This window comes from Zootoca vivipara, chromosome 8 (assembly GCF_965207765.1).
Source record: "Zootoca vivipara chromosome 8, rZooViv2.hap1.1, whole genome shotgun sequence".
Classification (NCBI taxonomy): domain Eukaryota; kingdom Metazoa; phylum Chordata; class Lepidosauria; order Squamata; family Lacertidae; genus Zootoca; species Zootoca vivipara.
Window position 1 is genome coordinate 81,635,693 of NC_142591.1, and position 20,476 is coordinate 81,656,168.

Genomic DNA, 20,476 nt, shown 5'->3' on the forward strand with positions numbered 1-20,476 from the left:
GTGGGGACATTGGTTTCTGGGCGGGAGTTGATCGTGGTGATGGTTTGCCAAGCGTGCCTTCCTCTTAGCACGTTTCTCCCTTGTGTCCTGAGTTTGAGTGTCTTCAAAGGCCATGACACCTTTGGTAAAGGCTGTTCTCCAACTGGAGCGCTCACAGGCCAGTGTTTCCCAGTTGTCGGTGTTTATACTACATTTTTTAAGATTTGCCTTGAGACAGTCTTTAAACCTCTTTTGACCACAGCATTATGCTTTCCATTTTTAGGTTTGGAATAGAGTAGTTGCTTTGGAAGACGATCATCAGGCATCATTTTCCAGGCTAAACATACCCAGCTCCTTCAACCATTCCTCATAAGGCTTGGTGTCCAGACCCTTGTTCATCTTGGTTGCAAATTTGCATTTGTAGAGTGCACTGTATTCCTCTCTCTCTCTCTCTCTCTCTCTCTCTCTCTCTCTCTCTCTCTCTCTCTCTCTCTCTCCTCTATCCATAATCCATAATCCATAATCCAGGCAAGCAATATCAGAGTTTGAGGACACATTCTAGCCAGCCAAAAGGACTCGACCACTCAGGGACACAAAGCAAGGTCAGCGAGCAAAGTGTGGACAGCATACGAGACAGGAACTTGTGACTTAAATCCTGGCTGCACCAGGATCTATCTCAAACCTGCAATTAACTCTGAGTCAAAAACTGCATGTGAGCAGTGAACTCATGAATCCAAATTTCCCAGGTGCTACTTCTCTGTGGCAAAGCAGCACGGGGAGGGGATTATTTCGATGGGAGAGGAGGCAAAGGGGCTAAAGGACATCTAGCCTTTTCATTGCCCACTTATTTTTATCTTTGCAACTCATGTGCAGACAGAGAAAGAGCAAGTTATGAACATAGCCAGTTGCCTTATACTAACTCAGTAATGCCTGCACCGACTGGCAGCAATTCTCCAAGGTTTCAGGCGGCTCTACCCAGACTGGGGGATGAACCTGAGACTTAGTGCATGCAAAGGAGTCACTCAGCCACTGACCTACAGCAGTTTCCCAAGTTGGCCAGCCTGAGCCTCAGTTCCGTCCAGTCGCGAACTCTGGGGTTGTGGCGCTCATCACATTTTACTGGCCAAGGGAGTTGACGTTTGTCTGCAGACAGTTTTTCTGGGTCATGTGGCCAGCATGACAAAGCCGCTTCTGGCAAACCAGAGCAGCGCACAGAAACGCCATTGAGAGCGAGTGCAGAGCCTCTTCAAACATTGCACTTGCTTTTCAACGTACCCCTCAAAATGCAAACTAAACTCTTCTTTAAAAACATACATACACTAGTCAGAGTAAAAGAGTGAGGGTCCCCTTCTGAGGGCACGCTCAGCGAAAAAGCCAATCTGTAAAATGCGAAAATACCTTTGAGGGACACGATATAAGGGTTTGGAAGCCCCTTCATGTGGTCTTACATCTCTCTCACTCTCTCTTCCTTCAAATCCCTCCTCGGAAATGATTGATTTATTATTTAATTAAGGTTTATTTATTAAAAAGCCTTCCGTACTGCTTTTCCAGCAGTTCAAAGTGGTTTGCGTTTTATAATTAATTAATTAATTAAAAGCACCTTCAAAAGAAAAAAAAGGGGAGAAATCACAACATCAGCACACCACAACAAATTTAAAGTAGCCACGGAAAGCCCTTTTTCCAGTCAAAAACCAAATACAGTAGATAGAAGTAGCTCATGCTAGCCCCCTCCTAACCTCTTCATCGAAACAGTGTCACAATTTGTGGTCTATCGGGTTCCATCTGCACTATCTCTTTAAAACAGTATCGTATCTCTTTAAAGAACTGTGGCTTCCTTGAAAGAACCCTGGTGGGAACTGTAGTTGGGTGCTGAGAGTCATTAGGTGACCCCCTATTCGCTTCGCAGGGCTACTATTCCCAGAGTGGTTTAATTCTCAATCCCTCTTCCCAGGGAGCTCCGTGAAGGGAATAGGGTTCTCTTAAAAGCTCTCCATGCCATTTAAAACAAAAACAAAAACTACAGTTCCCAGGTTCCTTGGGGCGGTGAGCCATGACTGTTTAAAATGGTATTTTAAATGTATACTGTAGATGGGGCCTCACTGAGGAAACCCAGGTCCGGGCTGGCAGCAAGCGCGTCACAAGGATGGAAGAGAGAATACAGTACAACCTGCTTATTGGTCCATGTGGAGAACCAGCAATGATCCTCAGTGTGTGACGGTCTTGGGAAAGCTGGTGGAGATTTTCTTTCATGAAGCCTTCACTTCACTTCTTGGTCCCCAGGTACAACAGCAAAGGCTTGCAGCGTCAGTCCTCAACTGCAGCGAGGCCACAGTGGCTGAGCACACACCATGCAGTCAAAGCACACAGTCACTCCCGATAATCCTGTAGTTCATAGAGCTACAGTTCCCAGCACCCTTAAACTACAATTCCCATGATTCTTGCGGGAGGCGGGGTTCTAAATGTGCTTCAGGTGTGTACACAGCTCATAGGCATGAACAGCATTTGCTCACATTCACCCTTTGTTATCCTTGCCCCCCTCCTCTCTCTTACATGCCTCTATTCCCTGTCAGACTTGGCACTGTATGTTCCTAGGGGCAGGGACACTGGTTTATGCTGTAGAGCGTAATGTACACTGACAGGGTTTCTGCAAATAAAAATGATGACAACGGAACTCTAAAAGGTGGCATACTAAGGATTTCTGAACATAGGCAGCACTTTGGAACAATTTAAACCAGGCATAGGCAAACTCGGCCTTCCAGATGTTTTGGGACTACAACTCCCATCATCCCTAGCTAACAGTGGTCAGGGATGATGAGAGTTGTAGTCCCAAAACATCTGGAGGGCTGAGTTTGCCTACGCCTGATTTAAACATTTGCCATTTTCGATGGGGCGGCGGTGTTGAAATATTTTTAACAAACACACCATAATCGCTAAACCTCGACCAACTTGCTCATTGCCAGATGTCAAATTCTGCACCTGGGTAAGCTCACCTCTGGGACACTCTTATTTTCTTGCCTTTGATAAGAAGCCAATCCAGAAAAACACAACCAACTGTTGTATTTATTGACACTATGCAAAATATGGAAATTTCAGATTGCATTTGCTAGTAAAAGCCCACTATCTATACCCTACTGAGACACTTGGTGCCTTCTCATTAATGCATAAAATGTGCTTTTGCTTCCTGAGTTGTACTTAGGTGGTTTCAGAGAGAGAACAAAGTGTGTGCAAAGCGATGTCTTCAAGGTTAGTTTAAAAATAGAAACTTAAAAAAAAAACCCAGCCGAGCGGCACACTTGATGTCACTGCAGATTATTCTAAAATAACTTTCTTTTTTTAAAAAAGTGTTTTCTCTAAAGGCCTAAAACTACTGAAGTGGAATAAAGAAAACAGAAGCACTTTTTAAAGGTATAAATTAACCGCACGTGAGAAATGGTTAAATTTGTCCTCATGCAAAGGATGGGCTGGTAGAACTTGACACTCATTGAAATAAATGGGTCTGAAAATAAGTCAAGGCTAACTTGTCCCATTGATTTCAGTAGGACAGCATTCAGCTTGCTGAGCCTGCAACCCTTTACATACCCGGGAATAAGTCCCATTGAAGTGAATGGGCCTTACTTCTGAGCAGGCATGCATAGAATTGCTCTGTTCGTGGATCTAACCTATGCAAGTAACTTCCTCTTAACTGATTTGTTGCACAGGGTATATATGGGGCAACTCATTATAATTAATAAAAGTTATTTAATGAACATAATAAATAAATTAGCCAATGCAAACAAATCATCCAAAGGGTCATGCAACACAAGTTCAAGTGATGGTTTCAGGTTTAATTAGTGCCAAGGTTCAGCAAGGCATAGTCCCAAGTTCTGTTTTCAGTGATAGTGGTTCTATATAGCCCAGCTTGAAGAGCTCTCCAAACTATCCAGCTTGTGTTGTTGTTTTTTAATCTATGCCTACAGGCTGGATGGAGGGGAGAGTGCCTTTGAACATGTACAGAGTGCTTTTTCTCAATCCTAAGTAATCACAATAAGAGCACATTCAGACATATTGGCTTAGCCCATGGTTTCCAAGTTGGGTTGAACCTTAGCACCTGTTGTTTTGCAAATTAAGCAATGGAGATGCAAGTCACATTTGGGGTAGAAGCCAGTCAAAGTTAACACTTAACTCTCCCATTGAAATCAATGGGGTGAGGAGGAGGAGGAGGGGAGGAGGAGGAGGAGGAGGAGGAGGAGGAGGAGGAAGGAAGGAAGGAAGGAGGAAGGATAGTGTTTGCCTTTGAATAGGTCATGCCCATGGCTAAATTCAGAGTTCTCTTTCCAACAGGCTTCTTCCAATTATTCCTTGTGCTCTTTATAAGAAAGCTTTTTATCTAAATATCCAATATTTTTAGTTAATATGCAGGCAGGCAAACATGTATACTGAGAGCATTTTAAAAAATCTTTTCATCCTTCTGCAACATATTACAAGGTATTTCAATTATATACTCACAATTTTAAATACGTACACAAGGTAAGAGACAGCGGATGTACCGAAACTCACGAAAGGAAGTTATGCCATTGGGTCCAGCTAAACTAAACTAAACCGCCAGCCCATTCAACAAACTATTGTGACAATGTTCAATACAATCATTAAAACATAACATTATAAAAGATGGAACTAATTTTTAACACTGGGTCAAATTCTCTAAAAGCACTTGGAGAATTTTGGAAAGCAGAAATGAAGAAAATCATCAAACCATCAAATCTAGCACACTGGGGGGGGGGCACTATATCTAAATTATATAATTCAGTATTTCGTTGTTGTTTAGTCGTTTAGTCATGTCCGACTCTTCGTGACCCCATGGACCATAGCACGCCAGGCACTCCTGTCTTGCACTGCCTCCCGCAGTTTGGTCAAACTCATGTTCGTAGCTTCGAGAACACTGTCCAACCATTGGTATTAATAATTGCATTATAAATTGGTATTGTTATAATGAGGCTGTCATTACACTGTGATTAATAAAAATTACTATATATAAAAAAATTAAAGCACTTGGAGAAGCAGAACAAATTCAGCAAGTGGAAAAATATCAGAATTAAAGCACGGGGGTGGGGGTTAATACTCTGCTGTGTTTGCCTCCCTGATCCCCCGCCCCCAAAAACCCCCAACTTCACAAAGATTGTTCCAAAGCATTCAGGTTTTGATTTCTACAAAGAACCTTTATGACAGGGTGTGGGGGAGATTGAAGTGAAGGGGAGACTCAGCAAAATAAGTCTCAATTTTGCCCCCCCAAAAGAAACGGTCTTTTTAAACAAAGTTAGAAAGACATAATCTGCAAAATCTCTCCCAGTGTCAGATTACCTCTCAAGCAAGCAATTTACTGCTGTAAACTCCACACCTTCCCCACCTGACTGCTTATAGGAAGGTGGAATGGACATTCTGCTGAAAACTGAGAGCTCCTTCGCGTGTTAATGTTTACACTGGCAGTAATGGCAGTGTCTGTCTCAATTAATAACGTTGTTCTGTTCTTCGTGTCCTGTCCAACGGAACATAGTGCATGCATTATTAACCAACTATTGTGTTCAAGTGACCTGCTAGTGGTGTATATTGAGAGAACATCTTCATTTTCTCATCACATGCATCTGAACATACAAATAGGCAAGCAATAAAACCAAGCACTGGGGGGGGGGGGGAATGAATGCATCAGAGCAAAATAAAGTCCAGGGTCCTTTCTTCTGTTGTTACCTATCTCTCGATACCTCATCAGGGCCTGAGGGATGAAATGGGCTACACACTGATATTTTTTTCATCCCGTCAAGCAATATTTTATTTTATTTTAGGAGAGGAAAACTTTCTTTGGGGGATTCTGCACTTTTCCCAAGAGTATGGTACGCTGCTAGAAAAACAGCTCTGCCTTGTCAACAAAGCAGTCATCTAAAAAGTCTTGTTACGTTCAGCCCTGGGCAAGTTCTCTGATTCCTACTATTTTGCTCATTGGACTGTCTGCTCCTTCTAAAATGAGGGGGAGGAGATTGCAAGTAGACAAGAGGTGAGGCACGCAGACAAGGACCTGTTACTACTACGGTACTACTGTTGTAGAAGAAAACTTCTGGGGCAATTGGCCTCTCCCTTCCCAAAGCAAAGGATCAGATGGAAAGATCTGGTCCGTTAGTTCCCTGAATCATGGCAATCCAAGACTTGGGTTATAATCCTCAAACTATTATTGTGAAGATTCCCGAGTAGCGCAATTGAACGATTTCAGAGTAAATGACAATGCCAGTTTACAAACCTTGGCTATTTTTTCTCCCTAGAGTGAAAACAAGCTTCAAAAGAGACTTGCAAGCCAATCCAATATGTTTTCTCAAAAGTATGTCCAACTGAGCTCACTGGAACTTGTTCCCAATTATGTGTGCCTGCGATTGCAGCTTCAATTACTTCGAAATCTTAATTTATTGGCATCATCTTCCAAATATCATTCCGCGGAAACTTGCAAATCATTTTGTTGCCTCCCTGTCATGAGTTGGGAAGAACTTCTAGTGGTGCTAAATTCTGCCTTCAGAAGTTCCCAGTCACTCCACCCAATTCTACTAAGATTTAATCTGGAATCTGGGGATGGGGGCAGAGAGACAGAGAGACGTAAAGTCCAACAAGTGTGAATTGAAATATTCAAATAAATTAATAGAGTAGGAAAGGGAGGGTCATTTGCTCTCCAACTTTTGGAACCAATCCCCACTGCACAGCTTCCTAAACCCATTCTTGTTTTACACAGTTGCCCAGCTCCCCAAATCATCAGCTCACCCACCTCCTAGTAGACATCTTTCCCTGGGTAACTCGCTTTCATTTTGCATAACTCCTCAACCTTTGGAGCAGTCTGATCACATTTACTCATCCTTTTATGTACAAATATATTTCATTTTCCGTGTTAACAGTTCAGCACCGAACAGCACCCAAAGTTTAGGAAGCTTCCCTTCTGACGTCCCTCTCCTTGGCATCTCTCAGCTTTCCAACTCTTGGCGCCCTCAAACCTTCCACTCGCACCCATCCCGGCATCGCAGGGGACTTACCTATGGTGGTGATAACTGTGATGGCAAAGTAGAAAGACCCTGCGAATTTCCACTGGACCCCGGCCCGGTGGGGCTCCAACTGCATGATAATCTCCTCCAGCTGCTGGTAGTCGTCGTTGGTGATGTTGTACTTCCCCTTGAGCCGGGTCTCCTCGGCTTTCAGCTGCTCGTCCTCGCGCATTTCGTGGTCGGACTCCAGGGCATCAAAGACGGCCGCCCCCACCAGCAGGTAAGTGAACGTGCAGATGATCAGGGAGAGGGTCCGCACGTTCTGCCTCTTCATGGCCGCCAGGAAGGGCCCACGGAGGGGACCATGTCCCCCCCTGGCCGCCCGGGGATCCGACAGGGTGCAACAGAGGCAGCCGCCGAGCGAGGCGAGCTGCAAGCGGCGCCTGGCGGGGCTCGGGGGGCTCCCTCGGGGAAGCTGCTGTCCTTGGTGCTGAAAGCGCAGTGGCGGTGGCTGCTCGGGCTGCTGCTGCCGCCGCCGCTGCTGCTGCTCTGGCTGCTGCTGCTCTCCGCCTCGCGGCTCGGGCTCCTGGGAGGCGGACAGGCACAGAAGGCTGCTGGAGCGTCTCGACCACGGACCTTGCAGCCGGCAAACTCTGCGCAAGACCTGCCCAAACCAAGCTGTCCCGGCGCGCAGGGCCATCAAGGGCACCTCTTCAGGAAACCAGATCTTGCCCACCTGAGGAGTCGAAAGGAGGCTCAGCCCGAGGACCAGAGGCAGGTCCCCCCTCCACGCCGCCGCCCACAGTTTTCCCAAAATCCCAAAAACTCCCTCCCCGCCCTCTTAGCAAGGGAAAGCCAAGAGGGAAGTCGAGTCCGTCGGGGAGAGCTGATCTTGCCCGCCCCGCCACCTGTCTCCCCGCAATCGCCCTTCCCCGCTCGGGTTCGGGTTTATTCCGCACTTGTCAAGCCCCGGGGGGAGCGGGCTAACGACGCGAAGAGGGGTCCCATCAGAGAGGCGGCGGGACGGCGGCACGCCCCTTCCAACCCATGTGCGACTGGGCTGTCCCTCCCGGGAGAGGCCGGCGGGTCCCGTCTCCAGATGTGGCCGGTCCAGGTGTGCGCCGGTAGGATGCCGGCACAGCATCAGCCACGGCCCAAGAAGACTTCTTTTTGGGGCGCTGCCTCTTTGGAACAGAGGAAGAACTTCCGGTAAGTGGGGAAGGAAACTGACCAACTTGGAAGCGCCACGGCGGCTCTCCCCCACCCCCAAATGATGTAAATTTTCACCAGGCACGCGCACAGGCACACACGAACATGCACACACACACACTTCTGCAGGCTGCTGCTTCCTTCGGGCAAAGCCTTCAAGTATGATCAGCAGCAATCTTGAGGCAGATCGTTCCAGGAGTCGCCACGAGGCTCATACAAAGCGCTCACAGCATTTGCTTTGCAGCCACCAACACGGCTGAGGGGAGACGGGGCAGGAGGAGGCGGCGAAGCTCGCGAAATCCAGCTTTCTTTAGTGTCAGTTGCGATTTGGCCGGGGAGGGGTCGTGGGGGGAGGTCTCATAATTCAACCAGCCCCTTTCTGTTACTGTTTCGGAAGGGAGATTGCTTTTGGAGGGGAAGAGGGAGAAGAGCCCACCGTTTGGGGGCAGGGCGATTGTCGCAGGAACAGATAAACGATGCTGAAGGAGAAGATCTGGTAGACCAGCCGGGGTAAGAAGGAGACAGTCTCAGACGTCAGCTTGTGGCTTTGGGGTCTCATAGTCGGACTCAGGGCAGGGGAGCGCTCGCTCGCTTTTCTCCTCCTCCTCCTCCTCCTCGCTGGAGTAAAAGGCAGACAGTCTGGGTCTTCTGTGGAGACAGGTGCGCGCCTGCCTCTGGATCCTTTATCTGAAAGGCTGCCGTTTGCCGGGGGAAGGAGTGGAATGAATGAATAATTGGGTGAGGGGAGGGGGGAGACTGTGTGTGTGAGAGAGAGAGGCGTGGCCCAGGATGCAACGGAATCTCCCGGTCGCGCGTGGGATCGTCTGGGAACCAACTGGTCGCACCCGCCACTAGTGCGCCACGCTCCTTTGCTCTTTTCGCAGACACTGGGAAATGGGCTCGCCTGAAGCCGAAGATGAGAGAGCTACAGAAGGCACTTGGTCTTGCCAGCCTCCCTGCCTTAAAGGAGAGAGTTAACAGCCATCAGGATTCAGAAGGGGGAGGAGCACGGAGGGGGAGGGGGAGGGGAGCAGGACCCCTTGTCTTGATACTCTTCCATCCCAACCCCACTCCCCAGAAAATGAGACTCAAAGTATTGGAGAAATTATGGATTTGGGGGCCTGGGAGTGGGGGGACCTGGCTCTGTGTTTGTGTGTATCTTCGGTTCTGGGTCGTATCCTCTTTAAGGCTGCCTCCCCCACGACAAAGCAGCCCCCCAGCGTCCTAACTGCTTGACATCACCGGGAGTGGGAGGGGTGGCGTGCGCGCCTTCCTCCTCCATCATCACCATCTTCCTTCCTCGCCCAAGGTAAAGCCAAGCCGGGCCGGGCTAGGCTTCATTTCTCCTGGGATGTCTCCAGCCCCAGAGAAGAGTTGGCGGTGGGGTTGTGCGAGCCAGCCGTCGCCGGCGGAGAGTCCCCCACCACCTCAACCGCGCGCCTGCCTCAGTTGCTCAGCGCCCTTCCCGGCGCTCGCCTCTGAGCGCAGACGGAGAAGCGGCGGCCCGCCCTCTCCCTTCTCATCCACCCACCTTGTCTGGAAAAAACTGGAACTCGTCGGCTGCCGTCTCCCGACCTGCTCTCTTGGTGTCCGCGGTCTCACTCACTCATTCTCTCCAGCCTCTAGCCCCGCCCGCCCCAGATGTGGCCCCGCCCATTCTGCTCCTCTTCTTTAAATAAACTGCGAGCTGGAGGAAGGGGATTTGGAGGGAGGGGGAGACAGAGATGTGCAAAAATCCAGGCACCGGGGACTCCCTTCCCTCGCTTTGTCAAGGCCCTCTAATTATTTCCCCCCTCTAATTATTTTTCCTGAACTCAGAAGCCTTGATGATCAGTAAGTAGCCAGCAAGATGGCATTGGAGAATGTGGCTGCCAGCACTGGACAAAGATGTAGCTAATGTTGCCACCATTTAATTCTGGGACTGATGCTGTGACTCTTAGCAGACAGAAACTAAGCAAGGGAAACTTTCCGTGGCCTGGAAACAAAGTAATTGGGGCAGGTTGGAGAGAATGTCACCTGCTTTCTTTTCAAAATTCTGAGCCACCTTCACACATTCTGGGCTTGGATCCAGACTTGGCCAGTTGCACTGTGATCATGCAGACCTGCCCATGCCTCCTCAGAAGTACAGTAAGCCCCTTTTAGCTCAATGAGACTATGTCCCATTGAAAATGGACTGTAGACAATGGCGTTTCACTCAGACCCACTGAAATAAATGGGTGGAAAACAGTCGTGCTTATGAATTGCAAGAAAGCTCTGCTCTGAGTAGGGCTAGTATTGAATACAGCCCCATGGGATGTATGTCTGAGTAGACGTGTATAGGATTGGGTGTTCTATCCCCCACTGAAAGTAATGGGACTTGTCAGTCATGACACTGATTTCAAAGTTACTTAGGTATAACTGACCCAACCCTATGTGGGTTTCTTGATTGATTGCTTAACAAGCTTCATATCCCTTCTTCTTAGCTCTCTCTCTCTCTCTCTCTCTCAACCCGGTGCTAATAATAAGATGTGATCAAAATATAAAGAAAGTCATACTTTAAAATAAGCAGGCAGCAAACAAAAAGGCACTGTATGCAGCAAAAGTAGAAGTATTCAGCTCTTAATCATGTGAATGAGCAATCCTTAACTTCTGAATGTGGTCAACACCCTTCTGCAAGTGCATGTCTTGTGCAAATACTGTACACTTATTGGGAAGTGGAGATAGGATGCAGCTGCAGGGTGTGAAGGATATACATAGTAAGGGACTCTGCAGTCGCAGCCTGAGACAGTCCTCAGGTTGTTAAAGGCAAAAGAACCAGAGCCCAGGAAAAGATAACAACTTGAGTGCTTATTCACACATTGCTAAAAGCACTACTGAGCCCATCCAATGCAGCACAATTCAAAGTGTTGGTGCTGACCTTTAAACCTCTAAACAGCCTTGGCCCAGTATACCTGAAGGAGCGTCTCTCTCCCCCCCCCCATCGTCCAGCCCGGACATTGAGGTTCTCCTCCAAGGGTCTTCTGCTGGTTCCCTCACTGCGAGAAGAGAAGTTACAGAGAACCAGGCAGAGGGCCTTCTCGGTAGTGGCGCCCTCCCTGTGGAATGCCCTCCCTTTGGATGTCAAGAAGATAAACAACTATCTGACTTGTAGAAGACATCTGAAAGCAGCCCTGTTTAAAGAATTTCCTAATTTTGAATGTTTTATCGTGTTTTTACTATTCTGCTGGGAACCGCCTAGAGTGGCTGAGGAAACCCAGACAAATGGATGGGGTATAAATGATGCAAGCTAGAAGGCAGATGAGAGCCACATTTTGCAATCAAAGTTCACATTTTTATTATAATTATTATTCAAGAAATTACTGCCCTTTGTCAAAAGGCCGCAGAGCGGTTTACCACATAGAAACATAATAAACCACATAATGTGTCCATGTAACATAGGCTAGTGCATTTGAATCACAGATGATGCAGCTTGCAGCTCAGAGGTGAAAATGAACAAAGAATACAAGGACACAGGCTCACTGCCTGACACCAGTGCAAGTCTCAACCTTGGGACAAATTATAAACCAAAGCTGCTACATATGTGGAATTATTTCCTCTTAACAGTGAGTCACACAACCAAGCTCCACGGACGAGAGCTTTGATGTGCTGGGCTCCCATGTCCAAAACTATGGCCTCCAGGCAGACTCGAACCACATTGGCTCTTGGTTTCAAATAGGCATAGCCATGTGGCTATCCACACCTGCCACCCAGACATTTTGGTTTACAGTTCCCATTATCTCCAGGTCTGCAAGGGAGCATGCTCAGATCAGTGGCCCATGCAGGACTGCAGGGAACTTGCGAATCACCCGGGCTTCCAAAACAAGCCCTTTGTTAGAGTCCTGGCTCATTTCAGGGCTGGGGTCAACAGCAGGCAATAATCCTTTGGCAACTGGTGGGGGCCCAAGACTCTGGCAGGGCCCAGCAGCCCAATCAACACTCTTGGCTTTCCACAAAGCAGCACCCTGAGGGCGTTGCAAGGAATTAAAAGGATGACTGAACACTTGGTGCTGATCAGAGGGCTGTTATTTGCCACTGTGATGTAAGCCAATAGAAAAGGGCTCAGCGGAGGACCCTTTGGTGAGAGCATCCTCCAACTTGCAGCTCTCCCCTGCCCCAGCCTCCTCTGCTTGACAGTGATCTTGCTCTCCTTTCCCTGCCAAATCATGGCGTGCAGGTTTCCCGCCTCTCTATTTTCTCTTTTTCTGTATGCGGAGCCTGAAATTTCAAAGTGGCTGTGCAATTATTGCACCACTTAATAGATGTGTTCGGTAACCCCACTGCTGAGAAGCTGTGGAATGGCACAAAGGCGAAATGCCACCGAGGGAGCTCCCCCGCCCTCCTGCTTAATTGTAGGAGACGTTTTCCTGGGATAATAGAGGAGGTACCTCTACACAATTTCTCTCTTTGAGAAATAAAGGCAGTTTGGAAACAAGGCAGACACATTGCCCTGGGAAATAGAGGCAAATCACAGAGAGAGCCACTGATCGTGGACTGAAAGGAGGATCTAGACCACATTCAGAGCCTTAGAGGAGAGGGGTCTTTCTAGAGTGTCAATAGTGCATGGGCGAACTTCTCTAGCTTTGTGTGGCTGGCATCATTGAGGGAGCGTTAGAGAGAGGAGCAACAGCCATTGGGAAGTTACAGGTGTATTCAGCAGGTGATTGCTTTGCTGAGCACAGAGCCTCCATTCATCATCAGATTTCTGCAGCAAGCTGCTGGAGAGGCAAATCTCACGGGAGAGCTGCTGAGTCCTCAGCTCAGGAGCGTTTAGAAGCTCAGAGGTCATTATTGTTTCCAAGCTTATAATTTATACAGTAACCTTTTAATTGCAGCCAGGAAGGGCCAGTTTATAAAGTCAGCACAATTGGTTGACATTCCTGGACCGGCTTTCTTTTCTGGTGGATTTTTTTCCCCTTCCTGATTTTTCTGCATCTGAACAAGTAGCCTCTAGCCTATGAAAGCTTAGACCACAATAAATGAACCAGTCTTTAAGGTATTGGGGAGAGGAGGGGGCAATAGCTTGTGGTGGACCAGATGTGTTGCATCTCCAGATACAGTTGAGAAAAGTCACTGTGTGAAACTCTTGGTATCCACTGTCAGAGATTGTAGAGAATAGTGAGCTAGATAGACCGATGGGTTGACATGGTATAAGACAGCTTCCCCTTGTTTCTAAGGTTTCACGTGACTCTTGGGTGGTTTTCCCAGACTGCACTGCTTCAAGCTATGCATAGGTGGGGGGCTGCTACATGTTTAAATTAAAAGTTTTTTTAAAAAAACCGGCCTCCCGCGCATAAAATGACTGTAGCATGTCAAGGAGAAGGCTAGACTGAACCATTCACCCTGATATACTAACTTTCTATGTGCAGGAGGCTTTCTATGTGCAGAAACTTCCAACATCTGAAGTGGTACAGTCCAGAAAAAGCTTTTGCCATGAGCTTCTCCTGATGGTATAAACTGGCCGAATGGCAGGAGCTGCTGGGAGCTAGCTGGCCTCAGTGGTTTCCCATTCCTCCTGAGCAACTCATGAACCTGTGAAGTTGCCTTATAACAGGGGTGTAGGGCCTGTGGCCTTCCATGTGTAGTTGTTTTCCCATTAGCTCCAGTCAACATGGTCAATGGTCAGGGTTGGTGGAAGTTGTAGTCTAGCAGCATCGTAGTACCAGAGTTTCCCCACTCCTGGCTTGTATCAGCTCAGACCACTGGTCCAACCTAGCCTAGTATTGTTTTCTCAGACAAGAGGTGCAGGGATTGAAACTGGGGCCCTACACATTGTGCTTTGGAATACAACTACTGGTACCATCACCTCCCGCCAGCATTGCTGGTGGTCAGGGGTTATCGGAGTCCTAGTCCATAACATCTGAAGGGTAATGGGTTGGGAAAGGCTGGTGCAGACAATATTCTGCTACAAGGACCATTGGCCTGATTTGGTACTCCTGCATTCCTGTAAGTCTTCTGCTCTAACTGACCATTGTTGCTCACACCCAGCTTCCTTCAGAACCTTATTTAGCCTCATCCTAAGAATGAGGCTCCATGCTCCACCCATCTATGCCTCAAGCACCTCTGTCCTTCCATCAAAATCTGATTTATGTCGGCCACTTCTGATTCCCCCATAGAGAAGCAGAGAGTGCAGGGGGGGGCAGTCAAGCGGGGTTCAAAGAGCCTTTCTATAAATAGTTTTGCAACACAGAGGAGAGTTGTGGTGCAGATCAATAGCCTGTCTTAAGGAGGGCTCCAAATTACATCTCCAGGGATGGAGGTGCTGAAGAGAATTGATAAATGAGTTGCAAATGCTGCGTGTGTTGTGTGTGTATCTAATTAACAAAGGGTGACTGGGATCGATAGCAACGAAGGAGCAGAGCTAAAAATAGAACTCAGGCCAGGAACGCAATCTACTGGCAGCAGCCTCGCATGAAAATGTCCCCCTGAATGATTACCTTCCCCCAACACCAGCTTTTCCTTTCCTTTGCTGGGAGTGGGTGCTGAATGCCAGGAGGAGACACGTCCTGCAAATCATCCCTAGGAGGAAGGAAGATCATCATCACGCAATACAATACCGGCACAGTGTGTTCACTTCCAAAAGGAAAAGGGGAAAGATTGCCTCCTCTCCTCTCTTTCAGGGAGAAACACACAGAAATCTGACATCTCTTCCCCCTTTCTTTGCTCTTTTGGATTACAAAGCTCTCAGCACAGCTTTCTCTGGAGCAAAATGCATCGGTCAATTGATCGGTGTAATTGGTGAAGTCTAAGACCGATGGTGTGAGCCTCTAGAGTTCTTGGCACAGGCAGGCCAGTATACCAGTAGCAATCCTCCTATCTTCTCCATTCTCTGTCATTTTGGATTAGAGGACCACCCCACAGGCCCTAGATCAGGCATCCCCAAACTTCGGCCCTCCAGATGTTTTGGACTACAATTCCCATCTTCACCGATCACTGGTCCTGTTAGCTAGGGATCATGGGAATTGTAGGCCAAAACATCTGGAGGGCCGCAGTTTGGGGATGCCTGCCCTAGATGCTCTAAGAAGTCAAGCCAAGGGCCACACCCCCTCCTCTGCAAGCATCCAGCAGCTACAGGTGGGCAGAGCCAGAGTTAGAAGAGTGCAGAACAACAAATGCAAATGTTACATCCATATGGTAGAATCATAGATCTGTAGAGTTGGAAGGGAATCCGAGGGTCATTCAGTCCAACCCCCTGCAATGCAGGAATCTCAGCTAAAGCACCCATGACAGATTGGACATCCAACGTCTGCTTAAAAACCTCCAAGGATGGAGAGTCCACACCCTCCCAAGGGAGATTGTTCCATTGTCGAACAGCTCTTACCGTCAGGAAGTTTTTATATATCCACATTATATCCTCCATCCAGCAAACAAGAGGCACTATCAGAATTCAAGGACACATTCTAGCCGGGCACAAACAGCAAGGGTGCAGAGCAGGGATGGTGAAGGATGCGGCTGAGGAGGATGGGTGCATTGCCCCAGGGCCGGCCCTAAGGCAAGGCCGGGTGGCGCAATGCACCAGGGCGTCGGGCCACCAGGGGGCACTGCGCTGCGCCCGCCAGACAGCCGCGCTGGGAAACAGGGGGGGCACCAGAGGGATCTTCGCACCACGGCACCAGATATGCTTAAGACGGCCCTGCATTGCCCTTTGGCTCCTTGGAGTAAGAGGAAGGGCTGGTTTAAACAAACAGTGAACCAGTGGAGAAAATGCTATTGTTCATTATTGCATTGGGGGGGGATAAAGACCCCCATAAGTCATCTCCACTTGGATTTGTGCACCAGCAATGCACATTAATTGCACCAGCAGCTAGCATTGTGCATTATGATATCGGGCAACCTTTGGGTCTTAAAATGCTGAGGTTGGAAAATGATCAGTTAGGGCTGTTGCTCTCATGCCTTGCTTGCAAACTTCACAAAAGATCCTATTATGTCTGCATGTAAAAAGCAGGAAACAGGCACAGGAAACAGGAGGGGAGCTTTCTTAATAGGCATGTGATTATCAGCAGCAGCATCTTCATCATTACATATATATCCTACCTCTCCCCCAAGAGATCGAGATGTGGTACCTCACCCCCAAATTGCATCTCCACAAAAATCCTGTGAGGTTGGTTGGCTGAGAGGTAGTGGCTGGTCCATGGTCACCAAGAGAGCTTCATGAGTGTGTGTAGATTTGAACCCTAGTCTCCAATGCTCTAACCACTACACTGCACTGATTTGTGTGTGCAACACATTCCATGCAAATTTTGCATGACTGCTCTCTCCATGTTCACCAAAAAATTAATCACATCAGTTGTATTCTACCGGGCAAATAAATATTAAAATTTCTGTGTTAAAGGAGTGGGGAAGGGAACCTGCATTCTGCAGGCTAATTCACACATGCTTGGGCATCACACAGTTTATGCAACAATTGATGACTTAACATGAGTGTGTGAACTAACTTCAAGTGCCTGCAAATGACATATTTATTCAGCATTCATTCTGATTTGCTTGCACAAATCAGTACAGAAGTTAAACTATGCCCAGTCTTTCTTGAGCATTGAATCTGATCTGTTTGTGGTGCATTGATATGACACCGAGCATTCCTGCATTCCTGTGCTGCGGGTGATTGGAATAGATTACTCTTGGGGTCCTTTTCAACTCTACAATTCTATGATTCTATTATTCATCTTGATTTGCTTGTGGAGTGTTTATACCTCTCCCCATTAATAATTTGTTCACCCCACACTTCACAAAGCATTTCCTCATCTATTTCCTAACCACAAAGTTCTGCTGCTTTTTTCAAAAATTGATTTATTTATTTTTAGTGCTAGGGTGACAGACCACTTTAATCCACTCTGATTCGCACAAAATAAAGACCAGAAGAACCCGTCCGTGGAAAAGTAATGCTATTTTTTATGTGGTGGGTATAATAGAAATCCCTGTGTTTGATCTACAATAGGTTCAAATCAAAATAAACATTTACTGTTGACTGCTGGTGTGTTTTTAGTTTATTGGTGGCTTCAGTTTTCTGAATGTTTTGATTGTCTTTACTCATAATTGTATTGGGTTTTCCTTTTCCTTTTCTAAACCACTTCAAAGACTTTTATTTTTAACAATCAAGTAAATTTTATGAAATAAATAAACAAGCACAATTTGACATTGGTGTCACCAAGTGTTAATCAGCTCAGAGATTCAAATAAAGAGGGAGCAGCTGACATTCCCCAACCGTTTTGCAAAAGCACGCTGACACAAGACCAAAACTGAAGACCCGTTCCTTCCTGATCAAAGCTGCAGGGTCTCCAACATGCTTTTCTCGATGGAACGTGCTACTGTTAAAACACTCTAGGTGGCAGCAAATTGAGCATCTGGTCTAGCTTGAATTGTCTCTCCTGTTCTATTTTTAAATTCCTTCTTCATTAAAAAAAGAAAAAAAGAAAATACTGCAGAACCGGATTTTGTCAGGGAAGGGTGACATCACTCCTCCGCATTTGAGCCAAAGGTCTCCATGAGAGGCAGCATGGAAGAGGTTGAAAGACATGACTGAGAAATTGAAAAGTGTGTAAGGAGGCGAGGAGCTGTTCCATAGGCACACTGTTCTACATCCTGGGTGTGCAATAATACATCATGTGCAAGCTTTGCATGACTGCTTTCTCCACATTTGCCAGAAAAGTCAACTGGCCAAATAAAAATTAAGACTTCTGTGTTAAGGTGGGAAGTGGAAATGAGGGCATTCTGTTGCTGGGCGGGTACTTTGACAGAGCCCATTGAACCCATTTGGGAGAGAGAGAGAGAGAGAGAGAGAGAGAGAGAGAGAGAGAGAGAGAGAGAGAGAGAGAGAGAGAGAGAGAGAGAGATTTAGGTGCTAAAGAACACCATGTAGTTAATTATTCCTCCCCGTTCAGATTTCACCACCCATAGACCTGATACCTTTCTCTGAATAAGCTTAACTGCATGTTACAAAAATAATTCCATATTCTTCCCCTGTTTACTGCTGCTGCTTATCCTTTCCCTTTCTCTGTTATTTCTCTGTTGTCTCAATTGTATGCCCATTGGGGCAGGGACATGTGCATTCTCATTCCCACCTGAGCCAGTGTGGTGTAGTGGTTAAGAGCGGTAGACTCCTAATCTGGGGAACCAGGTTCGCTTCCCCGCTCCTCCACATGCAGCTGCTGGGTGACCTTGGGCTAGTCACACTTCTCTGAAGTCTCTCAGCCTCACTCACCTCACAGAGTGTTTGTTGTGGAGGAGGAAGGGAAAAGGAGAATGTTAGCCGCTTTGAGACTCCTTCGGGTAGTGATAAAGCGGGATATCAAATCCAAACTCTTCTTCTTCCTCATAAAGCACCATTGTAATAATAATAATAATAATAGAATACCTGAGGATGATGAAGCAAGAGTAGCAAAGCAATGTAGACCTTGCAACTTAGAAAGCTGTATTTTTACACTCTCTCAGCAGTTTTGGCCACAGCCCTATAAAGTAGCCCAGGATTACTATCACTGCAATGATAGGTGGCGTTTAGCCTGAGAAAACAGTGGCCATCCCAGGGAAACCCAGTAAATCTGCCAAAGGGGAAAAGATATGAGCCATAATGGTCCTCGCTCTGCTCTCCTGAACTGCACTCTTGTGAAAGGAACTGCAGGTGTTAGCACTTGTTGTTTTGTGAAAGGACCACACACACACACACACACACACACACACACACACACACACACACACAAATATAAAGACATGGGGTAAGATTGCCAATAACCCTGTCTTCAAACACCACTGCAGTTGTAAAGGAGAACTAAGACCCTTCTGATCAGCATTCTGTACTCTAAAGAGAAGATGCTGGGGATTGAACCTTGGATTAAATGTTCAGCAAGCCAGGCAGTTACTCCACCACTGAGCATCCCCCCCTGCTTTGGGATCAAGGTGCAAAAGGTGTTGGGGGTTTTTATGTTATGTCTTTTGTGTTCTTCTTTTGCAATTTTATGTTGTGAACCACTTTGTGATCTTTGGTTGAAGGGTGGTATAAAAATATTATTATTATTATTATTATTATTATTATTATTATTATTATTATTATTGCTGCAGTAATTGAAGAGTATAATTATTATCTTGGCTAGACTGCAGACACACCCAGCTCCACTGCCTATAAGGCTGATTCTGCAATTGGCGTTGCAGTGTGGTGGGGAGGAGACTCAGACTTCAATATGATTTAATAAACACACCATTCTAGGAACAGCTTGGCCACAGAACAGTCAATTTTCTAATACTGGAGACAGCTTGTAAACACACAGGATGTTATAAAAAGGACAGGTGCTGAGTGAATCTGAGGAGCATGGTCTCCTATTGTTAGATACAAAAAGAAAGCCTTTAAAAACAACTAGGTTATATTTTCAGGGACAAGTAGGAGGCTGCAGCATTAAGTACTTTCCTTTGTAGCCGGCTGGCTGCTCAGATGAAGGAAGGGAGGAGAATAACTTTGCATGAAAAAGAGAAGTCACTCGGTGGAACAGTATCAATTGCCCAGGTGGCGCTGTGGGTTAAACCACTGAGCCTAGGGCTTGCTGATCAGAAGGTCAGTGGTCGCGAATCCCAATGACGGGGTGAGCTCCCGTTGCTTGTTCCCAGCTCCTGCCAACCTAGCAATTCGAAAGCATGTCAAAATGCAAGTAGATAAATAGGAACCGCTACAGCGGGAAGGTAAATGCCATTTCCATGTGCTGCTGTGGTTTGCCAGAAACGGCTTTGTCATGCTGGCCACATGACCTGGAAGCTATATGCCGGCTCCCTCCGCCAATAATGCGAGATGAGCGCGCAACCCCAGAGTCGGTCACGACTGGACCTACCATAATGGTCAGGGGTCCCTTTACCTTTACTTAATGGACCATGCCTCCAGGGGTGAATCCAAACTGCTACATGTGCAGCATGGAAGTGACCTCCCCGGGGTCCTAACATGGAAAGCGTGTATGGAGGTTCTGGGCTGCCCAGGAGACAAGACCTCCCCTCTCTACCTCCCTCATGTGGTCCAAAGGAAAGCAGAGCAATGCTTTGAGCACCAGTTTGGCTGCAGGAGTTGCCGGAAGGAGGTGTACAAGATGCTAAGGATACTATGCCTTGTGCAACAGATAGGCAGGTACGCAGGTAAGCTGGCTGGCAGGCAGATAGACAAGCCACTTTCCAAAATGTACAGCAGATTAAATTTTATTTATTATTACTTTTTTAATCCATTGCCCCTCAGTGGAGTCCCCCCGACACACACCCTTAACCTTCATGGCTAAGTGGAGATTTGAATCCAGTTCTCCCCAGTCTAAGGACTTGTC

At 47.1% G+C, this 20,476-nt stretch overlaps 1 protein-coding gene across 1 annotated transcript in view; it reads right to left on the reverse strand.

The window, feature by feature from the left end:
- KCNK9 (potassium two pore domain channel subfamily K member 9) overlaps positions 1-7,493 on the reverse strand; it is a 90,263-nt gene extending 82,770 nt beyond the window's left edge. The window contains exon 1 of the mRNA XM_035125970.3: positions 7,020-7,493. Within this exon, the coding sequence (XP_034981861.1) occupies positions 7,020-7,302 (283 nt within the window). The 5' untranslated portion in view covers positions 7,303-7,493. The remainder of the gene's footprint in view (positions 1-7,019) is intronic.
- Between the last annotated feature and the right edge of the window lie 12,983 nt (positions 7,494-20,476).